The sequence below is a fragment of the Diabrotica undecimpunctata genome, chromosome 5 (genome assembly GCF_040954645.1).
Source record: "Diabrotica undecimpunctata isolate CICGRU chromosome 5, icDiaUnde3, whole genome shotgun sequence".
Classification (NCBI taxonomy): domain Eukaryota; kingdom Metazoa; phylum Arthropoda; class Insecta; order Coleoptera; family Chrysomelidae; genus Diabrotica; species Diabrotica undecimpunctata.
In genome coordinates, this window is record NC_092807.1 from 161,124,668 (window position 1) to 161,146,302 (window position 21,635).

At 32.8% G+C, this 21,635-nt stretch overlaps 1 protein-coding gene across 1 annotated transcript in view; it reads right to left on the reverse strand.

Annotated features, from left to right (window-relative positions):
- Positions 1–200: 200 nt before the first annotated feature.
- The window catches only part of sax (type I BMP receptor saxophone), a 29,775-nt gene continuing 8,340 nt past the window's right edge, over positions 201–21,635 (reverse strand). Inside the window, exon 7 of the mRNA XM_072533105.1 lies at positions 201–20,875. Within this exon, the coding sequence (XP_072389206.1) occupies positions 20,726–20,875 (150 nt within the window). The 3' untranslated portion in view covers positions 201–20,725. The remainder of the gene's footprint in view (positions 20,876–21,635) is intronic.

Consider the following 21,635-nt stretch of genomic DNA (forward strand, 5'->3'; position numbering starts at 1 on the left):
CCTGTATCGTTTTTGTAAAATATCTTTTACACTATCCGATGTACGTTAAAACAAAGAGTTGCTTAGAGCAGCTTAAATTTAGTAAAAAATGTGGGCTATGTTGTTTTTGTAAATAAGTCTTCAATTAGCGTGACAATATTGACAGGGAATTTTGTTCGATAGCATGTTTTATACCAAGGGTTGCATTAAAACTACAAAAATAATTTTGAAACTAAATATATTGCTCAAGGAATATTCCATCTCATGGCATGAATGTATATACAAAATGTTAACATATGATTCTGTATTTAAATCTAACGAATACAACAAAATACTGATTATGATAACACTGAGTATGTATTGAGTATTTTCATAATTATTTACTGATTTGATATGAATCAATTATAAACTGAAACAATAAACAAACTGCTAAACTTACACGAAAACAAACTTCGTCTAATTTGAGCAGTTCAAAAACAGATATGATATCAAGATATTTTCAGAGATGTACATATTATATACAACATAATATTTACAAAGGTACTGAGTTACAATATGCTATGATTGATTATAACATGATTTTGGCAATAATTTAACTTTATTTGGATATGGCAGTTTATTTTTCCAAAAAATAATAATACATACGTAACGTCAAATAATCATGTAAAATCACGAGATTGTGTTTCTCATAAACCTGTACTAAACCTAAATTTAGTAAAATATAGTCCAAATTTGCATTTATCAGGTTACTATTGACTTGCTATTTATAAAGCAACGAACTTTCAATTTTACTATTTAGCAAAAATACAAAATACACAAACAGAAGGACTAAGACCTAATATAAGAAGATACTTTAGTATTAAGAAATTAGTAAACGGCTAAGTTAAGGAAAAGAACCAAAATAGGTAATATTTTTGCAACATCTTAATAAAACAGTGAATTAAAAAAATATTAACATCGGTTTTAAAAAAGAGCGATATCAGCATCTTAGAATAGATAACAATATCGTCCCTGTTGCAGATTCTGCAAAATATTGGAAAGTTGGAAAGTCCACATTAAAAAGAAGAGAGAAGAACTCAACATAAAATTTAGAAAGATGAAGTGGATCTTCTTCTTATTGCGGCGTCTCCTTTTAAATGTTGGCGATCCAAATGGCAATTGTAGTTTTAGAAACTGCTGCGCGAAAGATTTATGTAGATGAGCGGTCAAACCATCTCCTCGGGTGTTTTAGCTACCTTCCAATATGATCTGGAGTAATTCATATCTTTTACCTCTCAACACATGACCCAAGTATTGTATTTTTCTCTCTTTGATTATGCTGAGTAATTCTTTTTGTTTACTCATGCGGCGAAGTACCTCACCATTGCTAACTTTTTGTATCCATGAAATTCTCAGCATCCGTCTGTATATATATACATATCAAAGGCATCTATTCTTTTTTCTGTTACAGAGCCATACAGTAAAACAGAGAAAACGTAACATCTAATCATTCGAATTCTGAGCTCTAGAACAAGGTTTGATCTTGTAAAAAATGTTTTCATGCTCATGAGTGTTTTCCTCGCTTGTTGATTCTTGATAGGATTTCTTTTTTTGGATTACACTGGCTGTTGATATTTGCTCCCAAATATATGTTTGTTGGTATCTTTAAAAATACTATTGTAGAATTTTAGTTTTGAAAACATTTAGATGTAAACCGAACATTTCGCTATGACGAACTACCGCATTTATTATATTTTGTAGTTCTTGTGCGTTGCTTGCTATTAGGACGGTATCATCAGCGTACCTGATGTTGTCTATGCTGTTTCCGTTAATCTTGATGCCACCTTGAACCTCGTCTAATGGGACTGGGAACATGAGCATCTCATGTTCCCAGTCCATTTCGAAATCCGAATCGAGTGTCACTCATCTGAAATTCACACTTCTTGTACATTCGTGTATGAATAATTCTGAGCCGAAAAGTTTTAAGGACATGAGACATCATGCTTAATATTCGATGGACATCGTAGTGTAAGGCATTCGATTTTTTGATGTTATGAATGTTTATTTTAGCCAGTCTGATGGTATTTTACTTGAGTCATATATCTTATTGAATAGTTATTATTAAGTCGAGGCTTTTACTTTCGTTGTCTGCAATTAATTTAAGTATTTCGACACTGATATTGTCTGAATCATCAACTTATTCTTTTGTTAATTTTGGACCTTTTTCATTTATTCGATCATCCGTGGATGGTAGAGAACAAGGTCTATCATCGTCAAAAAGTATCTGAATGTATTCTTTCCATCTCTCAAGTTTGTCTTCTGTACCTGTTATTATTTCGTTATTATCATTTCTTAATATTGTTTCTTGTCTCTTTCTGTGTCTACCTGTCATTTCTTTCACTTTTTTATGGACGTTAAAGGTGTCCTATCTTTCCTGAAGTTGTTCAATTTGTAGGCATTTGGTTGACATCCAGTTTTTTTAGTTTCTCTGCACTTTTTTCTAATGATTTTATTGACTCGTTTGTATTCTATTACGTTTGTTTCATGTTTTCGTCTTACGTCCATGAGGTCCATGATCTCTTGCGTTATTCATTCTTGTTTTCTGTTGTTTTTCGTGAACCCGATGTCGTCTTCTTGTATCTTTGTTATTTTCGTTTTTAGAGCAGTCGATGTTACTACAACGTCTGTCTGTACCAAGTTTTCTAGCGTTTCTATTTCTTTCTCAACCTTGATCCTTATTTCATTTTTCTTTTCAGGGTTCTTCAGTTGTGAGATGTCTATTTTTCTTGACACTTTTTCCCTTTTAACTGTAAGAAACCTTTTTAGTCTAAAATCCATTATAGCTGGGTTGTGATCGCTATGAATGTCAGCTCCAGGATATGTTTTAGTAGATTTTATGTACTTTTTGAAGTTGTTATCGACCAAAATGAAGTCAATTTGATTTCTAACAATTTTATCTTTTCTGTCTACAGATGATTTCCATGTGTATAGCCTTCTAGGATGTTGTTTTAAGAAGGCGTTAGCTACTAACAGGTTGTTCTCTACGCAGAATTGTACCAGTCTATCTCCCCTATTGTTTCTGGTACCGAGGCCGTATGCTCCTATGTTGTCTCCTTCGGCACCACGACCAATTTTGGCGTTAAAGTCACCCCATTATCATCGTTATCTCGCCTTTTTTTGTCAGTCGCATTATTTCATCCATATTGTTAAAAAAGTTTTCAATTTCTTCTTCTGATTTGTCACTTGTTGAAGCATAAACCTGAATAACATTTAGGTTAGTTTCTATAGGTTGTTCTTAATGTCAGCATTGCTACTCTATCATTTAGAGGGATGAAGTCTATGACTGACTGCGCAATTTTGTCCGATACTAATATAGTCGTTTCATATTGCGTCAGTTCCTCCTGACCAATAGATGTATCCATCTTTTGTTTTTTGTTTTCCTGAACCAGACCATCCTACTTCACTCATCCCTAAGATGTCTATTTTTATTCTTCTCATCTCCGCTTCAGTGTTTGCCCAGTTTCCCAGACTGCATACTGGATGCTTGAAAGAAATTCTAAACAATCAATTGATAACAAACTACTGATTTACAGACAAATACTAGTACAAGTATGGACATATGGCGCACAGTTCTGGGCGTCATGGATACACCAGTAAAAACAAAATTGAAGTAATACAAAAGTTTCAGAATATGGTACTAAGAAATAGCGTTGAATTCCATAGTACGTAAAACAGCTGCATCCACAGAGATCTAAAGATCGAGACAGTAGAAAAAATAAATGCCAAATGTGCCAGCAGACATGAACAACGTCTACTTCAACATGTGAAGGTCATCGAGGTCATCCAAATCCTTGACAACACAGACATAGAAAGAAGGCTCAAGAGGACAAAACCCTTCCGAGTTAGTGAAGTGGAAATACTTAGTGTAAAAGCAGAGCAAAATAGAACTGCTCGTTGATCTTCTTAATCAGATTGTAGTACAAAGTACCCTCAGTTTGTTGGTATAATAAAAAAAACATCGTGTTTTAAATAGAAAAAATACCAAAAATCGTGTTCGGATGATGTCTCTTGACTAATAAAATATATTTGTTTAAATTGTTTATAAAATAGCTTCGAGCAAAACTTGTACTATTTTTACATTTTAATGTACGTTTCCATTCCAGATCGTTATCTCCAAGATCCAAATAATGTTAAAAACTTGCCCTAATTTAACTTTAAATGATAAGTATCAACTTTAACAAAACAATTGTTACTAAAACATTCTCATATATAAAAACCTAATTCCTTTAAAGCAACGCAAGATATGTCGAAATATATTAAATAATTATCATTAAAATGTCTATATTTAAAATAGTCTACGTGTGTTAAACGTAACAAAGTAACGGGAGCTTTATTGTAAATTCCAGCAATGTTCCATAGAATTAATTTCAGATGATAAAAACTAAATCGGGAGTTGTATTTTCGTCCATACGAGTTTTCATATAAAGTTATCTTTTAATATTTTTTGTTTTATGATTTTCTAATATTCTTTTCGTTAATACCTTTCTACAACTCGTAAAAATTCATCTCCCATTCTAAGATCTAAACTAAATGTGGCAACGTTGCAAAAGCGCGCGAAAGTCTTTAAAAAGAATTCAACTTGTACCACAACCCGATCGCTGGAATTCTAACATGAAAAGCAGACCTACCAAGAATTCACACTGGTGGAAAGATAAAAATGGAAGGAAGCGAACTAGATAAAATACACACAAGAACTAAATGAGATGGCGTTAACACTAAAACCTAAAACTTAAGAAAGATGGTTGTACCAATGGAAGATGGATAAAAAAGAAATATGGGGATAACAATACAGTTTCAAAACAAAAAAGAAATCGAGAGAAAACAAGAAGGATACAACAAGTCATGGAAGGAAGGAAGAATTATCATATATACGATGTCGCTTATAAAAACTCGGGAATAACAGCTCAAGAGGTGAGAGGAACAGATTCGTGAACTTTTAAACCGGGAGATAATGGTGAAGAATGAAAGTCAGGAAATTCAGAGGCTGTTTCGCCAGATCAGGAGGTATCTCTTAAGGTCCCTTCTTGCGAAGGCATGAGATGAAAATGAAACATTAGCCTATTCTCGGTATGCAGCAATATTTGTTCCCGGATTAAAGAGTCTGTAGAAACCAGATTACACTAGGAACGTGCAGGTTTCAGAGCAAATTGTAGTTTCGTCCATCTGATTATTACCCTCCGTATAAACCAAGAGCAAAGCAAGCAGATCCACGCAACACTTTACATGACTTTAAGCTGAATAAATAAGACTGCATTATTTCACTCACTTTGTTCTTTTCAGTGCTTCGCACTGTCAAGAGGAAGGTCGCAAAAAACCTGAGGAGAAGTCAGGGGAACTTAACGAGTCATATGAAAGACCTCGACTTTGCGGAAGACATGTGTCATTTAGTGAAGCTGCAGGTCTTGGGATTAATATTCTTAAAACTAAGCAGATAATAAATATAGACAAGCCCTTGGCTGTTGGAGATCAGATGGTAGAAGCAGTCGACTACTTTGTATATCTAGGAAATGTAACAGCAAATAGAGTAAAAGTCGCATTAGAAAAGAGAACGCTGCATCTGTTCAGCCCTCTTCTATCTAGAGGAACAGAATCAAACTTGGCATCTTGACAGGTCTGAACAAAGTTGTGAGACCTGGAAAGTAGATAGAAAAATAACACCACAGCTCCAGATGTTTATCAATCGTAGTCTTATGCGAATCATGACTATTTGGTGACCTGACAGTATTTCAAACGAAGAATTGTAGAGGAAGATAAGAAAACAGATGTTAAAATGCAAATAAGAGAACGGAAGTGGCCCTACTCTTAGGAAACCAGATGCTGCTATTGAATACAAAGGAAAGGCGAAGTGGACCTAGAAATACCTGAAGGAGGAGCATGAAAATGGAAGCACAAAGTGTTGGGAAGACTTGGGAGCGAGCTGGTAAACCTAGCTGGGAATAGAGGCCGATGGCAGAATGGTCTAGGTCCTGGATGCCCTATTCTCGTCAGGGAGTTAGAGTCAATATACAATTTCGCAAAACCTAACAACTTTAATATTCATCCATTGACTAATCTGATAACTTAGCAAAGAATTCGACACACTTTATCGAGAAAATAAAGATCTAAGAGATCCAAGATACTTTGCTGCCTCCAGGATGTTACCGTATTCTCTGTAGTTGTGGTTCTTTGTAAGTTAGAAGAATCATAAATATTCGTTTGACTGAACACAAGAGCACCTCTCGTCTTGATCACCCCAAAAATTACTCGTTCCAGAACAAGACAACAACCAAATTTTTGAAGCTATTTTCTTAATTCTCTTCTGAATATAAGTTTAAAATAAGTTTATTAAAAATATAAAATAAACTTATATTGTGGCTTATCCCCAACGAAAATAGTAATTAAACCAAATTGTTTTACAAGAAATAGAGTAGCGTACACTTTGTGTGGAGGAGAACTGCAATTAACTGATTTCAATTTGTTCAAATTGGTTTTGAAAGTTTGTTTGTTCTTCTACAAGAAGGAAACTCGTGGTTTACATAAAGAATTTTCTACACGGCAAAGTTTGAAGTTTCGAATTTTGCACACACAGCTGAAATACAAAATTATTATGCAAAAAGTATCGCATTTTTTGTAACTTGTTTTGAAATTAAAAATTTCATACCAAATTTTCAAGAGTTTCCAATTTTCCGTAAGAATTTTCCAAAACGTTACTTTTATACCATATTTTTGCGAATTATCATTTTTACGTATAGGATTTTTTTATTAACTGCAAAAGCATAAAAAGAAACTGAATTGAGAACAATTTAACTTCTTCAAAAAAAAAAATTACTTCTAGCTCTAAAAAACTGCATTTCTGCAAAAGTAGTACACAGTAGTCTACAAAATTATCTAGCAAACATTTCTACAAAAATGTTTTTTTACACAATCAGTTCAAATCTGACGCAAAACAAAAACACAATTTGATACGTTACTCCGATATTACTTTGTTACATTCACTAACAATAAATATAAAATAACATATTGGGATTAAAAAATGGCACTAACTTATTAACAATGATCCATAACCTAAAATAACTTTGCTTAAAGATACAGTAAATTCGATATACTCGTTATATTATAAGAACTTATTCCATAATTTGGCACAATTAGTTGTAATTGGTTTGTAGTGTGCTTGTCTCGAACAAGATACAACTGACTTCATTGTGAGCATGTAGAAAATATCCACAAACTGATAATCTATTACGCAATTCGAATACAAAACAAAGAATATCATAAATAAGATCAAACATATATACTAGTGTGCAGTAAGAAGAGTACATACTAAAGCAGTGTGAAAAGTTTTCCACTGATAATGACAAAATCGGTGTTTACTTGAACCGCGCAGTCCTACTAGAGATCTAAGAGGGTCATCAAGAGCGGGATATCGCCTCTGGATAAGATCGTACTTTTATTTTTGATTTGCTTTACTTATTCGATTGTTAGGTGTGTTTAAAAGTCGGTCTTTATCATTGTCTACCAAAACTATACTAGTTGCAAAAATATTTACATACACATTCACATATTTACAAAACTTTATCATTTCTAGAGTACAAAAAGAACAGAGGCAAAAATATTTTAGAAAATTATTTTCTAGATTATTATAAACAGAGAAAGTGAAAGACAAATTGTTTATCTGTTCCAATATATAGATACCGCTGCTCTAAAGAGGTCAGCAGATGTGCAGTTAAACCAAGCTCTCAAATTGTATAACCAGGAGATGCGTCTTCTTCCGCGACTCCTTCTACCCTGTATTTTTCCTTGTATTTATTAATTGCAACAAGTTACAACGCTCGCCCCTCATGACATGTCCCAGATATTGCAGTTTTCTGACTTTAATTGTATTTAAAACCTTGTATTGACACCCATGACGTTCCAAAATGTGGTTGGGCAGATTCTTCTTGTCGCTGTACAACAAAAGTTTCATCAGATAAAGGAAAACGTATTACAATAATCCATGCAGGATAAAAAATGGTTTTCTACCTAATGCTTTAGCCTTGTCATGCAAAAACATTAAGGATTCCTGTGTCGACTATCATGATGACACCACGTCAGAATTATTTGAGAACTGTGTAATTGTGATGGACAATGCCAGCTACCACAGTGGTAGAGTTCCATAAATAAAGTTCCATGTTCTAATGACACCAAACCATAGAATAACCGAACACACATAGAAGCGACACAACGGTCCAAAAGCGTGTACCATTTTTGTATACGCATGCCCGATTCTGGTTGTTTAACTGTCAAAAACACGTGCTTATTCTTTAATTCTGGTTGTTTTCGATGGCCATAGACGTAGGCGTCTATGGTATAGACTCGACACAACAAGTGCATTTGACCATTTATATAATTTATTTATAGTTAAAAGGTTATAGTTATAGTTTATAGTTATAGTTAAATATATAAGTTTATAGATATAGTTTATAGTTAAAAGTTTAATTTATATTTAAAATGTCTGGATATATTTGTGCGATTCGCGGATGTTCATCTGTGACAGGAAACGGAATAAGTTTATTTAGATTTCCTAAGAATATATATATATATATATATATATATATATATATATATATATATATATATATATATATATATATATATATATATTATAGCAAAAAGTAGATGAGTACCTATTTAGTTTTTTCATAATTTAATGTAAGTTCGTTTATTTGCAACCATGTTTTTGCAATTTTGAAGTCTTGTTCTGTTGTAATTTTAAGATTTTTAGTAATTTCTTTGTTTCGCTTAAGAGCGTAGGCGCAAAATTTCGAGCCAATGCTTTTTAAATACAATCATTTTTTTCGAATCCTGAGAAAACTAACAAATATTTTTGAAAAATTTAAACACAAAATGAAAGATTACATTATTACCGAGGGCCGAAAGTCCCTTAGAATAAACAAAAAGTTTTTTTGAATGAGATATTTGAAATTAAAAATCACACTAAATTTTCTCTTTTTTTTTTTTCACCCCTGTAACTTATTAAAATAAACATTATAGAAGTTTTCAGGGACTTTCAGCCCTCAGTAATAATGTAGTCTTTCATTCTGCGTTTAAATTTTTCAAAAATACTTATTAGTTTTTTCAGGATTCGAAAAAAATGAATGCATTTAAAAAACATTGTCCCGAAATTTTGCGCCTACGCTCTTAAGAATTTATATTGTGTGATATGCCCACTGACTATTAATTTTCTGGTTGTTAGCTGTCGTTGGCGGCTTGGCCACGTAACTTCAAAGGACTGTCGCTTCTCTGTGTTCGGTTGTTCTCTGACCAAACATAGAATCCAGGAATATATGCTGGAAAATGATATATATTATGAAGATAATTATTCTAAAAAACGATTACTTGAAACTTTATAATCCATTTTCCGTCAGAAAACAATATTATTGCGACAATTTGGCGGAAGAAATGGGATACAATATTAATACTTCCTCCTTACAATTGCATGTTCAATCCGATTGAACACATATGGCATGAGCTAAATGCATCGGTAAGGAGAAGTAATGTTTCGTCCAATCCTAAATGCATCTGTGATTCATCTAATTGAATTAGAAATGGAGAAAATAACCAATGACAGTTGGAAAAATACAGATAGGTCGCTCAAAGAAACAATTATTATAGATCTAGATAACGACAGTGATAGTGGAACTGACTTGTTCATGTAAGTGGTTTTAAATGTAAGTACTTTTTGAATTCTATTTATAAATGGTAAACTTTCTATGTATACGTAATTTATGTAAATATCTTTAAATTCAGTTGATAACGATATAAAACCAGCTTTTAGACAAACCTTAATTTTGAAAATAATTCTCGAAAATATTTTTTCTCTGTTCTTTTTGTACTCCATTTAGAAGAAATGATAAAGTTTTGTAAATATGCGAATGTAGTGTATGTAAATATTTTTGCAACTATTATAACTTTAGAATACAATGATAAAGACAGGCTTTTAAACACACCTAACAATCAAATAAGTAATGCAAATCGAAAATAAAAGTACGATCCTGTCCAGAGGCGATCATCTGCTACCTTGCGGTAGACACTTATCGATAATAAATATTAATGACTCTATTATCTATCTATCTATCCCAAAAGTAGCCGACCTTCGTGCCAAAACATTGCAGCGCCCTCTGTGAGGTACAAAAGTAATCAGGACGTATACTGCACTCGCCATATGCAATTGTCTTGTTCGTAATAGAATGACTTTGTTGACGTTTTTTCTTTTGCTGAAGATTATGGATAGATGCGGGTGAGAATTTGCATTATGTTTTTCTTTAAAGTGGAAAAAACTTATGTGAAAACATTCAAAATTTGTTGAATGTATGCGAAAAACACAGATAAAGTAATGATTCCATGGATTCAGAACGCTTCAGACCTTTGTATGCCACGCTATGGCATACAAAGGTCGTGTAAAGGTGACGTAAATAACACAATGGAAATACTAAACCTGTAAGATAGGAGAAAAAGAACTGACGGCAACGGTTAAGAAAAGAAATACAGTGAAAGCTGGGAACTGTTTGGTAATATCCGTTTAGAAATGACAATTATCAATCAAACAATTTGTCTGATTAAATTCATATTTTTTATACACTTTAGTAACAAATACGCTTACATAATCAAACAGTAATTTCATTAATAGCAATAACATCTACGGACGAGGCTGACCACTTTTCACATTGCTCTCGTACATCTATTTGATGAATTGGATGCTTTGGGTTAAGCAACAATGTGTAAACAGAAAAATGTTTACTGTCTTCTTGTTAATCTGCTTCCAAATAATCAATTTGCTTAGAATGGTACTAAGACTGGAAAGTGATTGTCTTTTGTCAATGCTATACTAAGGCAAGTAGAAAACTAAGTAAATTCTTGAAATTTAAATAGATAAAATTAAACATATGTAGAGTTGGTGATATAAGTGGAAAGTAAATTATTAGATACTTAACTATTTGTGATGTTCAATAATAAACCAAAATATAAAAATACAACACACTGTTTTAATTTCCACAGAATATGGTCAACTTCACATATTTCGCTGTAATATAAGCTTACTCAGAAGAGTCAGTTTACACTGAGTAATTTACTGTGCAAAAAAATTTGTAATAACACCAAACAGAAGATTGTATTGCCATCTTTCCTAGGTGATACCTAAGTACAATCAATTATCACAATTGTAGAAAGTGACTCATGTGTTAATTATTTTTTTGTAGGCCAGTAAAATTGGACGTTTACCCTATAGAAAACAATTTTTGTCTCGACAAAAGGAGAAAATTTAATTATTATTTAATAAACAAATTAGAGTATTATTGCAGAATCTGTTTAACCTCTTAAAAATTGACAAAAACCTTCTTCTTCTGAGTGTTCAAAGATTATGCGTTGAGATAGAAGAGATCTCATTTTACATTAAATCAATTTCAATAATTTGACTGGTCTATTTTTAAACTGTTCAAATGTTTTGGCAAAGATTTAGGATCTAAGAAAAATGTAACGTTGTCAGAGTGTATGATTTAAGTTGAAGTTATCTGCAATGTTGTAGTTAATATCTTTCTCTAACGGTAGATAATGTCTGCGTTCAATAACATTATCGCAAATTACGGCGATGTAACTGGCAACAACGCCATTGTTCGGGTAGCAATTTTATTGTCTGTAATATGTACGTCGGTTTCATAAGCGCACTTACAGGGGTTTCATAAAGCAAAGAACGGATTTTTTTGTAGTATTATTACTAGTGAAGGAGCTTTCACGTTTACTTTTTGTGAATTTTGGGTAATTTCGTTTTATTCAATTTGGTAAAAAATAATAAATATGACTGACAGTAGTATAGTGAACCGTGTATCAAAAAGAAACGTCATAATTTAAGACGCCAAGAAAAAACTATAATTGGAAATGTATTTGAAGGACTTAGAGCCAGAGAACAAAATATGAATGTAAGCGATGTAGTTACATTGCAACATAATTGAGAAGGAATATAACGGCTACGCTGAGAGAATATCATGTAAGAATTTAGTTGCATTGTTATATTATTTGTGTGTTACTTTTTTTTTTATTTTTGCAGGGCTAGAAAGAAGTTTTTAACTGAGGCTGGGTTATATAAAATTCTTAATGAAGACCCAGAAACAGAAACTAGTGAAATAGAATATTCCGATGAATCTGAGACAGATGAAGAAATAATACACCATGATGACCACAATTCTGAATCTGAACAAGAACAGAATGACCACGACAGAGAGAGTAACTTCGAGGATAATACTGCAGTAAGTACGGCTGCTTTCGAATATTTTCAAGGTAAAGATAAAAAACTGCATGGCGTAAGACTCCGCTGTCGTCGCAATCAAAAATTAAAAAGAAAAATATTATCAAAATACTTCCAGGACCAAAGGCAGTGGCTTCAAAAGTGACCTCAGAACTTTCAGCTTTTGAAAAAATTATAGATTCTGATATATTAGAGAAGATCGTACAATTTACTAATTTGTACATTGATAGTAAAAAAGAATCTGTTCAATATAAAAGAGAACGAGATATAAAACATACTTCAAAAAGTGAAATAATGGCGTTACTGGGAGTGCTTTACCTCCTAGGCACTAAAAAGGCTAACCATACTAACGCACTTGAACTTTGGACATCTGATGGAACAGGTATAGAAATTCTTAGAGCTGTAATGAGTTACAAAAGATTTTTATTTTTGTTACGTTCAATGCGCTTTGATGACAAAACCACAAGACATGAACGGAAAATATATGACAAACTTGCACCAATTAGAAAAATATTGGACGCATTTGTTAGTAACTGTAAAAATTCCTATAATCTTGGTGAATTTGTTACAATAGACGAAAAACTAGAGGGATTCAGAGGACGTTGTAGTTTCATCCAGTATTTACCAAATAAACCAGCAAAATACGGTATCAAGCTGTTCATTTTGGGCGATGCACAAACTTACTTTGTTGGAAATTTAGAGGTTTATTGTGGACGGCAACCTGAGGGGCCTTATGCTGTATCAAACTCTCCCAGTGATATTGTAGATAGGCTTATTGATTATATAAAAGGTTCAAATCGCAATTTGACAACCGATAATTGGTATAAAAGTTATCCTTTAGCTATTTCCCTTTTGGAAAATAAAATAACTACAATTGGCACTTTGAGAAAAATAGAAAAGGGAAATACCTATTGAATTTTTACCCCAAAAACAAAAATAAGTGGGAACGTCACTCTTTGGATTCCAGAAAAATGTCACTTTGGTTTCATTTGTTCCAAAAAAAAGTAAGTCGGTCATACTTTTATCCACGATGCATGACACTGCCACCGTAGACGTCGAAACTAAAAAATCAGAAATTATTCTAGATTATAATGCCACAAAAGGCGGTGTGGATACTATTGACCAAATGTGTGCACCATATTCTGTAAAAAGAATAACCAGAAGATGGCCACTAATTATATTTTTTTCTCTAATGGATATGGCGGGTATCAACGCGCAGGTGTTGTTTTGTGCCAATAAAACAAATCCCAAAATATGTCGCCGAGTTTTTCTAAAGAATTTAAGCTTGAGTTTAATGAAAGTACATCTTTCAGAAAGATCGACAATGCGATATCTTCCTCAGGATATTCAAGGTTTTCTAATGAAATATAAATCATGTGAAGAACCTACTAGAACAGAAGTGCAAAGCTCTAGAAAACGTGGACGTTGTGCAATATGTCCAGGCTCAAAAATTTCCAGCACAACAGTTACATGTGGGCTATGTAGAATATTTGTATGTAAAATGCATTCAGAAACCACAATTACCTGCGTAAAATGTAAGAACAATGAACGGTAGCAATCAGAAGAAATCGAGTGAAGTAACCCGTAGGTACATGTTTTATGTTTATTTTTATGTAACAATAAACTATTTTTGTAAATCGTGGTTGTCATTTTGTTAAAACGCACTAAATTTAGTAAAATCAACTAAAATGTGTTTTGTGTACAAAATACACAGCGCGCCCGGTTATGAAACGGTAGTCGGCGCGCCTACTGTAGGGTTAATTTAAACGGATAAAGGGCTTTTCCCAAATACATGGAAAATATGAGTCACCTTCTACAATTTTGGTACTGTGCTGTAGTGATGTATATGTACTCTGTATAAATAATATCTTGTTGCAACTACTAAGTAAATATATTATGCAGTTTTCCACTTGTCACATTTGTTTTCATTGTAATAAGCAATTCTGAAACGTGAAAAAAGTTTAGTATTAAAAACTATAAAAATTATTGTACATCAACTGTTGGAATTTAAAAATCTGCACTGTTAGATAAGCTACCAAAAAAAGTCTGCAATCTGTTCCAATATCTGTGAGCTTAATTCGAAAACATATGGATGTAATTAACAAGTAAATAAGTATAAATAAAAAAAAAACAACAAGTAAATATGAGAACAAAGATGCAGATAAAATTCTGTAGTTGCACTTATTAGTAAAATAAAAACAAAAAATATCAGTCTTAGAATTAAAATTAGTTCTACAGCAAATATTAAAAATATGTGCGCATAAAATAAGGTGTTACACCTTTTAATGGATGGTTATTTAAACGGAAACATAAAACGCACGGTTGAACTTAAAACTGGCTTGGATATTTGTTTTCCTTCATAAGGATTTTTCCTATTGTGATTCTGTCACACTGATCAATGACAAAACGATGAGACAACTATCTATATTATTAATTGTCCATCAAAGAAGTCGGCTATTAACTTCAGCTCAATACTACTGACACCATCTATCTATATAAAAGGCTATGATGACAAGTTAGACCGTTTGTTCAGTAAACTAACGACGCCATCTAGGAAAAAAAACCTGAACAACCACCATTTGACATTTCAATCATATTTTGTTCTTGAAACGACACGTTTAATTAATAATACTGTATTAATTACATATTAATATAATTGAAGGGGTGAGTGGATGAAGGGAGTACGTGACATTTTTTACGAAAATGAGTTATCCGCATGGATGAAGGTGGTAAGTGCTAAATTAAATTTTCCACTTATCCCCAGCCTTCTATGATTTAAATAACTGAGATAGCCAGCGTATGAAGGAGGTAATTGACCATACTACTTTAAATATCTAGTGAATGAAGGAGGTAAGTAACAAGATAAAGTACTTACTTCCTTCATCCATACCACAAAGAATAAAAAGTTTTGAACTACAAGTAAATTCCATATGATGAGATCGTTGCTCTTCCTGAAAATGGAAATGAAGAGGCTCTTAATTTGACCACTAAAACCAAGAAAAAAATATTTCCACTAAAAGTAAAAGTAACTAGAAAAAGACAGAAAAAGATTAAAGAATGGAAAGCACGAAAACGTGCCAAGTGCAGAGAAAGTGGTCTGGCTTACATTTCTAAAATAGGCCAAGTAAAACCCGCTAAAACCGTTAACTCTGGGATTTTGTGCAATGAAAATTGCCGCTACAAGTGTTTTCAGTCAATAACTGTAGAAGAAAGGGAATCAATATTTTCTTCCTACTAAAAACTAGATGTAAATGCAAAAAACTGCCTTCTTTTTAAAAGCATTAAAAAAAGGGAACCAATGAGAAAGAAAACTGGAGCATTAAAGCATAAAACTGCCACCTACCAATACAATGTAACTTGTAGTGGCCGGCAAACTACCGTATGCAAACGGGCTTTCATTTCCTTGTTTGCAATCAGCTTGAAAAAGGTTGACCTAATCGAAACTTCAATAAAATCAGGGAAAAATGCTCCTGAACCGGACAGAAGGGGAAAACACGCAGTCAGACCTAACAAGACCCCTGCTGAAGTTGCTGCTTACGTCATTGAGCATACTTCCAGTTTCCCAGCAGGAGAGTCGCACTACTCCAGGCATTGTAATATTCACAAAAAATATCTTTCACCGCAACTTTCGATCCCTAGAATGCATAAACTTTACCTAGACAAATGCCGAACTGACGGAAGAAATGAAAAATTTCAAATAAATTTGAGCTCGGAAATTTTTAGCTGTTTTCTACGAACAATCGAAGTGGATCCAGCCTTCAAAGGAAAATATCATCTAGTTTTGTGGACGGACTCGTGTGCCGGGCAAAATAAAATTTTTTTGATGGTATATTTGTTTCAGTATCTTGTGGGCAAAGGCATCTTTAAAACGATTAAGCACAAGTTTCCAGAGGTAGGACACTCGTACTTAGACTCGGATAGAGCATTTGGACGTATTGAGAAACGACTAAAGAAACATCAAAACATTTACATCTCTGATGAATATCGTGATGTGATTGTTTCTTCAACCAAGAAAAATATGGTGATAGACATGCAACATCACTTTAGAGACACGGAAAATATTATGAAAACCATGAAACTAATGAATAGAAAAAAGATCTTCTTAATGAAAAAGTTAATTTCAAAACTGGAATCAAGTGGATTCGCGTAGATATCTTTGGATCATACCTTTTCAAGAAGTCTTACGATTACTACACACCTTTCAAAATGGTATATATCCTCAAGCAGAAAAATTTCCCATCCCTTCTACCTGAAGAATTCAACATTCCAAGACATATCCAAAATACTGGATCCTTAAGCAAAGAAAAGGTAGACAATCTAAAAGAACAGCTTTGCTTCATTCCAGAAAGGGATAAGTGGTATTATGAAGCCATCATAGAGCAACAAAAGTTTTAAGAAGGTGGTACAATATCCTTGGACTGATTCAAAAGCTGCTTAGAAATTCAGTGTTTGTCAGTCTTTTGTAAAACCAAAAATATAAGTGTTTACTTGACATCCATGTTATTTTTTTCCTGGTTATAGCTCTTATTCAAAAGAAAATGCAAATATTTATCCTAGATAAAGGAGGTAAGTCCACATACCCCCTTCATTTTGGCATAGACATAATTTCTAACAGAAAAAAGTTTTTGGATAAAAGAGGTAAGTACAAATATATATTTTTCAAATAAGTTTTTAAAAATCGGGGGGATTTTTGTTTTTTGGCATCAATGTGCAAACATACGAATTGGACACAACACAACGGAAGCAATGGAAATACGACGTGGAGTTAGGCAAGGATGCATTCTCTCACCTCTACTTTTTAATATCTACTCCGAATTGGTTTTCAAAGAAGCCTTCGTTGAAGCTACAAGCATTAAAATCAACGGAATTAATGTCAACAATCTCAGATATGCAGACGATACGGTACTTATTGCCTAAAATGAAGAAGACCTGCAACGACTTATAAACAGGGTAACCGAAGCATGTAATGAATATGGGCTAAAACTTAATACTTCTAAGACAAAACTTATGGTTGTTAGCAAAACGGAGTTACAACCAATGAACATCAGAACGTATGGAATGGAGTTAGAAAGAGTCCACAATATTACCTATTTGGGCGCAAACGTTAACTGGGATGTAAATAAAGAAATAAGAATACGCATTGAAAAAGCCAGAGCCGCCTTCCATAAATTAAAGAAAATTCTAATTAATAGAGATATTACGTTAACCCTTAAAATTGCTGTATGGTATGGAGGGCTGGACCCTTACAGAGATATTAATGAAAAGATTGGAGGCATTCGAGATGTGGATTTATCGACGAGTATTACGGATAGGTTGGGTTGATCAAATAAGAAATGAAATAGTTTTACATCGAATGAAAAAGAACACAGAAATAACAAAAATGATAAAAATTCGAAATTTACAATATTTCGGTCATGTAATGAGACATCCAGAGAGGTATATCCTTCTACACCTCATAATACAGGGTAAGATCGCCGAAAGGAGGGGCCCAGGCCGAAGAAGAACATCCTGACTCCGAAATCTCCGAGAATGGTATCAAGAGACCACCGCTAATTTATTTAGAGCGGCCGTAAACAAAGTTATTATTGCCAATCTGATCACCAACGTTCAATAATCGGACAGGGTACTGAAACAAGAAAGTGTTCTGAAATAAATTTGACATTTATCTTACCGATAAGTAACCGCAACATAATTTGACGTAAAAAGACGGATACATTTTATTTTATAAGTAAATGTCTATCCTTCAGATAACTATCTGTCAGATAGGACAATATTTATCTGGAGGTTATAGAAGACCGGCCCTTTCATGCAAGGTTATTATTTTAAAAATTTAATGTTTAATTGTTTTCAAAATTTGTTGATGTTGATCCTAAAAAATTTGCTGCCAATTTGGTGATCAGTAAAAAATATAAAACTCGAGTTTTCCCAAAATTGCCAAACTGTAGGTTGAGTTCATAAGTACGTTCCTCTACTAATTCAATGATCCCACAACTGTATACTTATAATAGCATCCATCTGAGCAGCGGATCGATGTGGTTTATTAGAAAAAATCCTATACATTTTATAAATAGAAAATAAAAGTAAGGAAAACAATTTATTAAGTCAGTTCAACCAGCGTTTTTAATGCTAATGGCACAAAACTACTATTGAATAAAATAAATAATCCGTTTAACATACATACTACTCTAACTTAAAATTAAAAAAAAAATGTTGAATAAATTTCAGTTCCTAAGACACGAAAAACGTCTATCATAAATTGTAAAAATATGTAGATCATTCATTCGTTTTTATCACAACATCTCTTTTGCATCGCTATTATTTACAGTAGTTCGTTTCAACCAATTTTTACAATTGAGGCGCAGATTAGAAGATGGCCGTTAAAAATTATGTTAAATAAATATCCACATCATTTACAAATAATAATCACACGTACTGCAAATGTATAACAGAATATATCGGTAAAAAAGCATTGCATATTTGCCATTTTGAATCCATAAAAAAAATGCTGTCATTGGTGTGTGACCTCAAATACAATCAAATATCACAATTGTAGAAAGTGACTAATTTTTTAATCATTTTATGTAGGCCAGTAAAATTGGACGTTTACCCTACAAAAAAATATTTTTGTTTTCTTAATCTCTTAAAAATTGACAAAAACCATCTTCTGACTGTTCAAAGAATATCCGTTGAGATAGAAAAGATCTCATTTTATATGAAATCAATTTCAATAATATAACTGGTCTCTTTTTAAACTGTTCAAATGTTTTGGCAAAGATTTGGGTTCTGAGAAAAATGTAACATTGTCAGCGTGTATGATTCAACTTGAAGTTATCTGCAATGTTGTAGTTAATATTTTTCTCTAACGGGAGCTAATGTCTGCGATCAACAACATCATCGCAAATTACGGCGATGTAACTGGCAACAACGCCATTGTTCGGGTAGCAATGTTATTGTCTATTATCTGTTCGTCTGTTTCATAAGCGCACTGACAGGGGTTTCATAAAGTAAAGAACAGAATTGTTTGTAGTGTTATTACTAGAGAAGAAGCTTCCACGTTTACTTTTTGTGAATTTTGGGTGATTTCGTTTAATTCAATTTGGTGACAAATAATTAATATGATTGACAGTAGTATAGTGAACCGAGTATCAAAAAGAAACGTCATAATTTAACACGTGGAAAAAAAAACTATGATTGGAAATGTATTTGAAGGACTTCGAGCCAGAGAACAAAATATGAATGTAAGCGATGTAGTTCCGAAGCTAGTGTGTACAGAGTAATTAAAATAGACGATGAAACAAACGATAATAATACTTCGAAGGTTGAGATAAAAGGTAGGAAACAAATAAAATTGGATGATACAACCAAACAGGCCATTCGTCGTGCAGTACATGAATTTTATTTCAAAAATGTATTACCAACTATAAAAAAAATGCTTCTTCTCTATAATCTAATGAAAATATTCCAAAAATATCAAGACGTGTTTTGTTACGTACTTTACGTGAAATGAACTTTAAAGGTAGGTATTTCAAGAAAAAGAGGAATAGGAATAGCGTCCCTATTGAAAAATAAAAAATTATTTTATGGTGCAGAAAGTATCTGAAACAAATAACGGAATTTCGAAGAGATGAAAAAAAACGTATAGAAATGAAATATGGTTAAATGAAGGACACTTCTTCGACATATTATGTCCCAGATGAGACATTTTTCGATGTTTAACAGTTTAGCAGTTCTCTATCTTTGTTGACGCTCCTTAGTACTTCTTCATTAGTTTTCCTTGCTGTAAAAGGTATCTTCAGCATTCGTCTATGAACCCACATTTCCAATGCTTCAATTTTGTTCATGATCGATACTTTTAGCGTCCACACTTTTGTACTATACAAAAGTACGGACCAAACATAGCACTTAACCATTCTTTGTCTTAGTTCTAAACTGAGATGATTATTGCTAAGAAAATTCCGCATACCATGGACAGATAGGGTGAGAAACGAGGAAGTCTTAAGAAAGGCAAATACTGGCCTATACTGGATAAAGAGCTTTTCCCAAAATATATATTTAACAGGACTAGTTTTCTTCATCTAAGTCATCTATAAAATAAGAAAATAATTTTATGACAATCAATTCGTTCTAAAAGCCTGATTTGTTTTGATAAAAACCGCACGCCGTTGACTCGTCGATTTCCTCTCTCGTTAAACCCGCAAACATCTACATTGAAAATATGAGTCACTTTCTACAATTTAGGTACTGTGCTGTAGATTCATACGAACAAGAAAATATTAATCAAAATTTCGCAAAGAAAATAATGTGATTATACTTTATTTAGAACAATATAGTTAATTTTGGTCTTTAAATGGTTCGATAACACTATCCTCTAATCTGTTCCCGCAACCGTACATAACCCAAGACTTCTCGGTACTATAACAAATAATTTTATTAAATACCGATCTGTTTCTTTCAGACGCAAATTTCCATATCTTCCATCTTTATAACTGTATCTGCACTAGCTAACTTTAACAAAGTTTTCTTTATTCTAAGGGCCGGCAGGCGAACGTTTGGATTCTGATGCCAACACTCTCTCATAAGTTTTGACATTCCAGCTAACAACTAAAAATTTTAAATTATAGTCAGTTCAAAATAACAGCAATACAAGAAATGTAAATATAATAATAATACGCAATAAAAAATATATACTGTAAAAAAAGACAATGTATTGTCAAGATCCCCGGTATACATACAGGGTGAGTTTTTAGTACGACATCGATGATAATTCCATTGTGGTACAAAATATCCAAAAAACTTAATTAGAAAAAAATGTACGCAATAATATTGTTCATACTTGGAAAATGTGTGGAATTCTACAGGATGTTTAATAACTACGTGGTATAGCAAACATACAATTTTTTAAATGGCACCCTATACAGGGTGAGTCATAACTATTGGGACATAGACTAAGAACATGTTATTTGGACCAAAATATGGCTATTGGGCCAAATATGCCTTAATAAAATGTTGCTGAGAAAAAAGATACAGGGTGTTAAAGATACAGTTAATTTTTGTTTTTCGTTTCTTGCTAATAGTTTCCCTGTATATTTATAAATTGCTAACAAAATTGGCACAGAAGCATAATCTTAGACAAGAAATAGTATTTTATTTACAACTTTACGTTTTGTCATAGAGGGCGCCACGTGGATCATTCCTAATGATCAAATTGAGTCTAAACTTTTTCTGATAAAACTTTTTAGTAATTTTTATTAGAAAATATGACGTAAACATCATTTTTACGTAAAATTGGTACTCTTGTTTAAACATGATAATTTCAACCGTTTTCGATAAAAACGCAGTCGAACTGGTTAGAGTCTTAAAA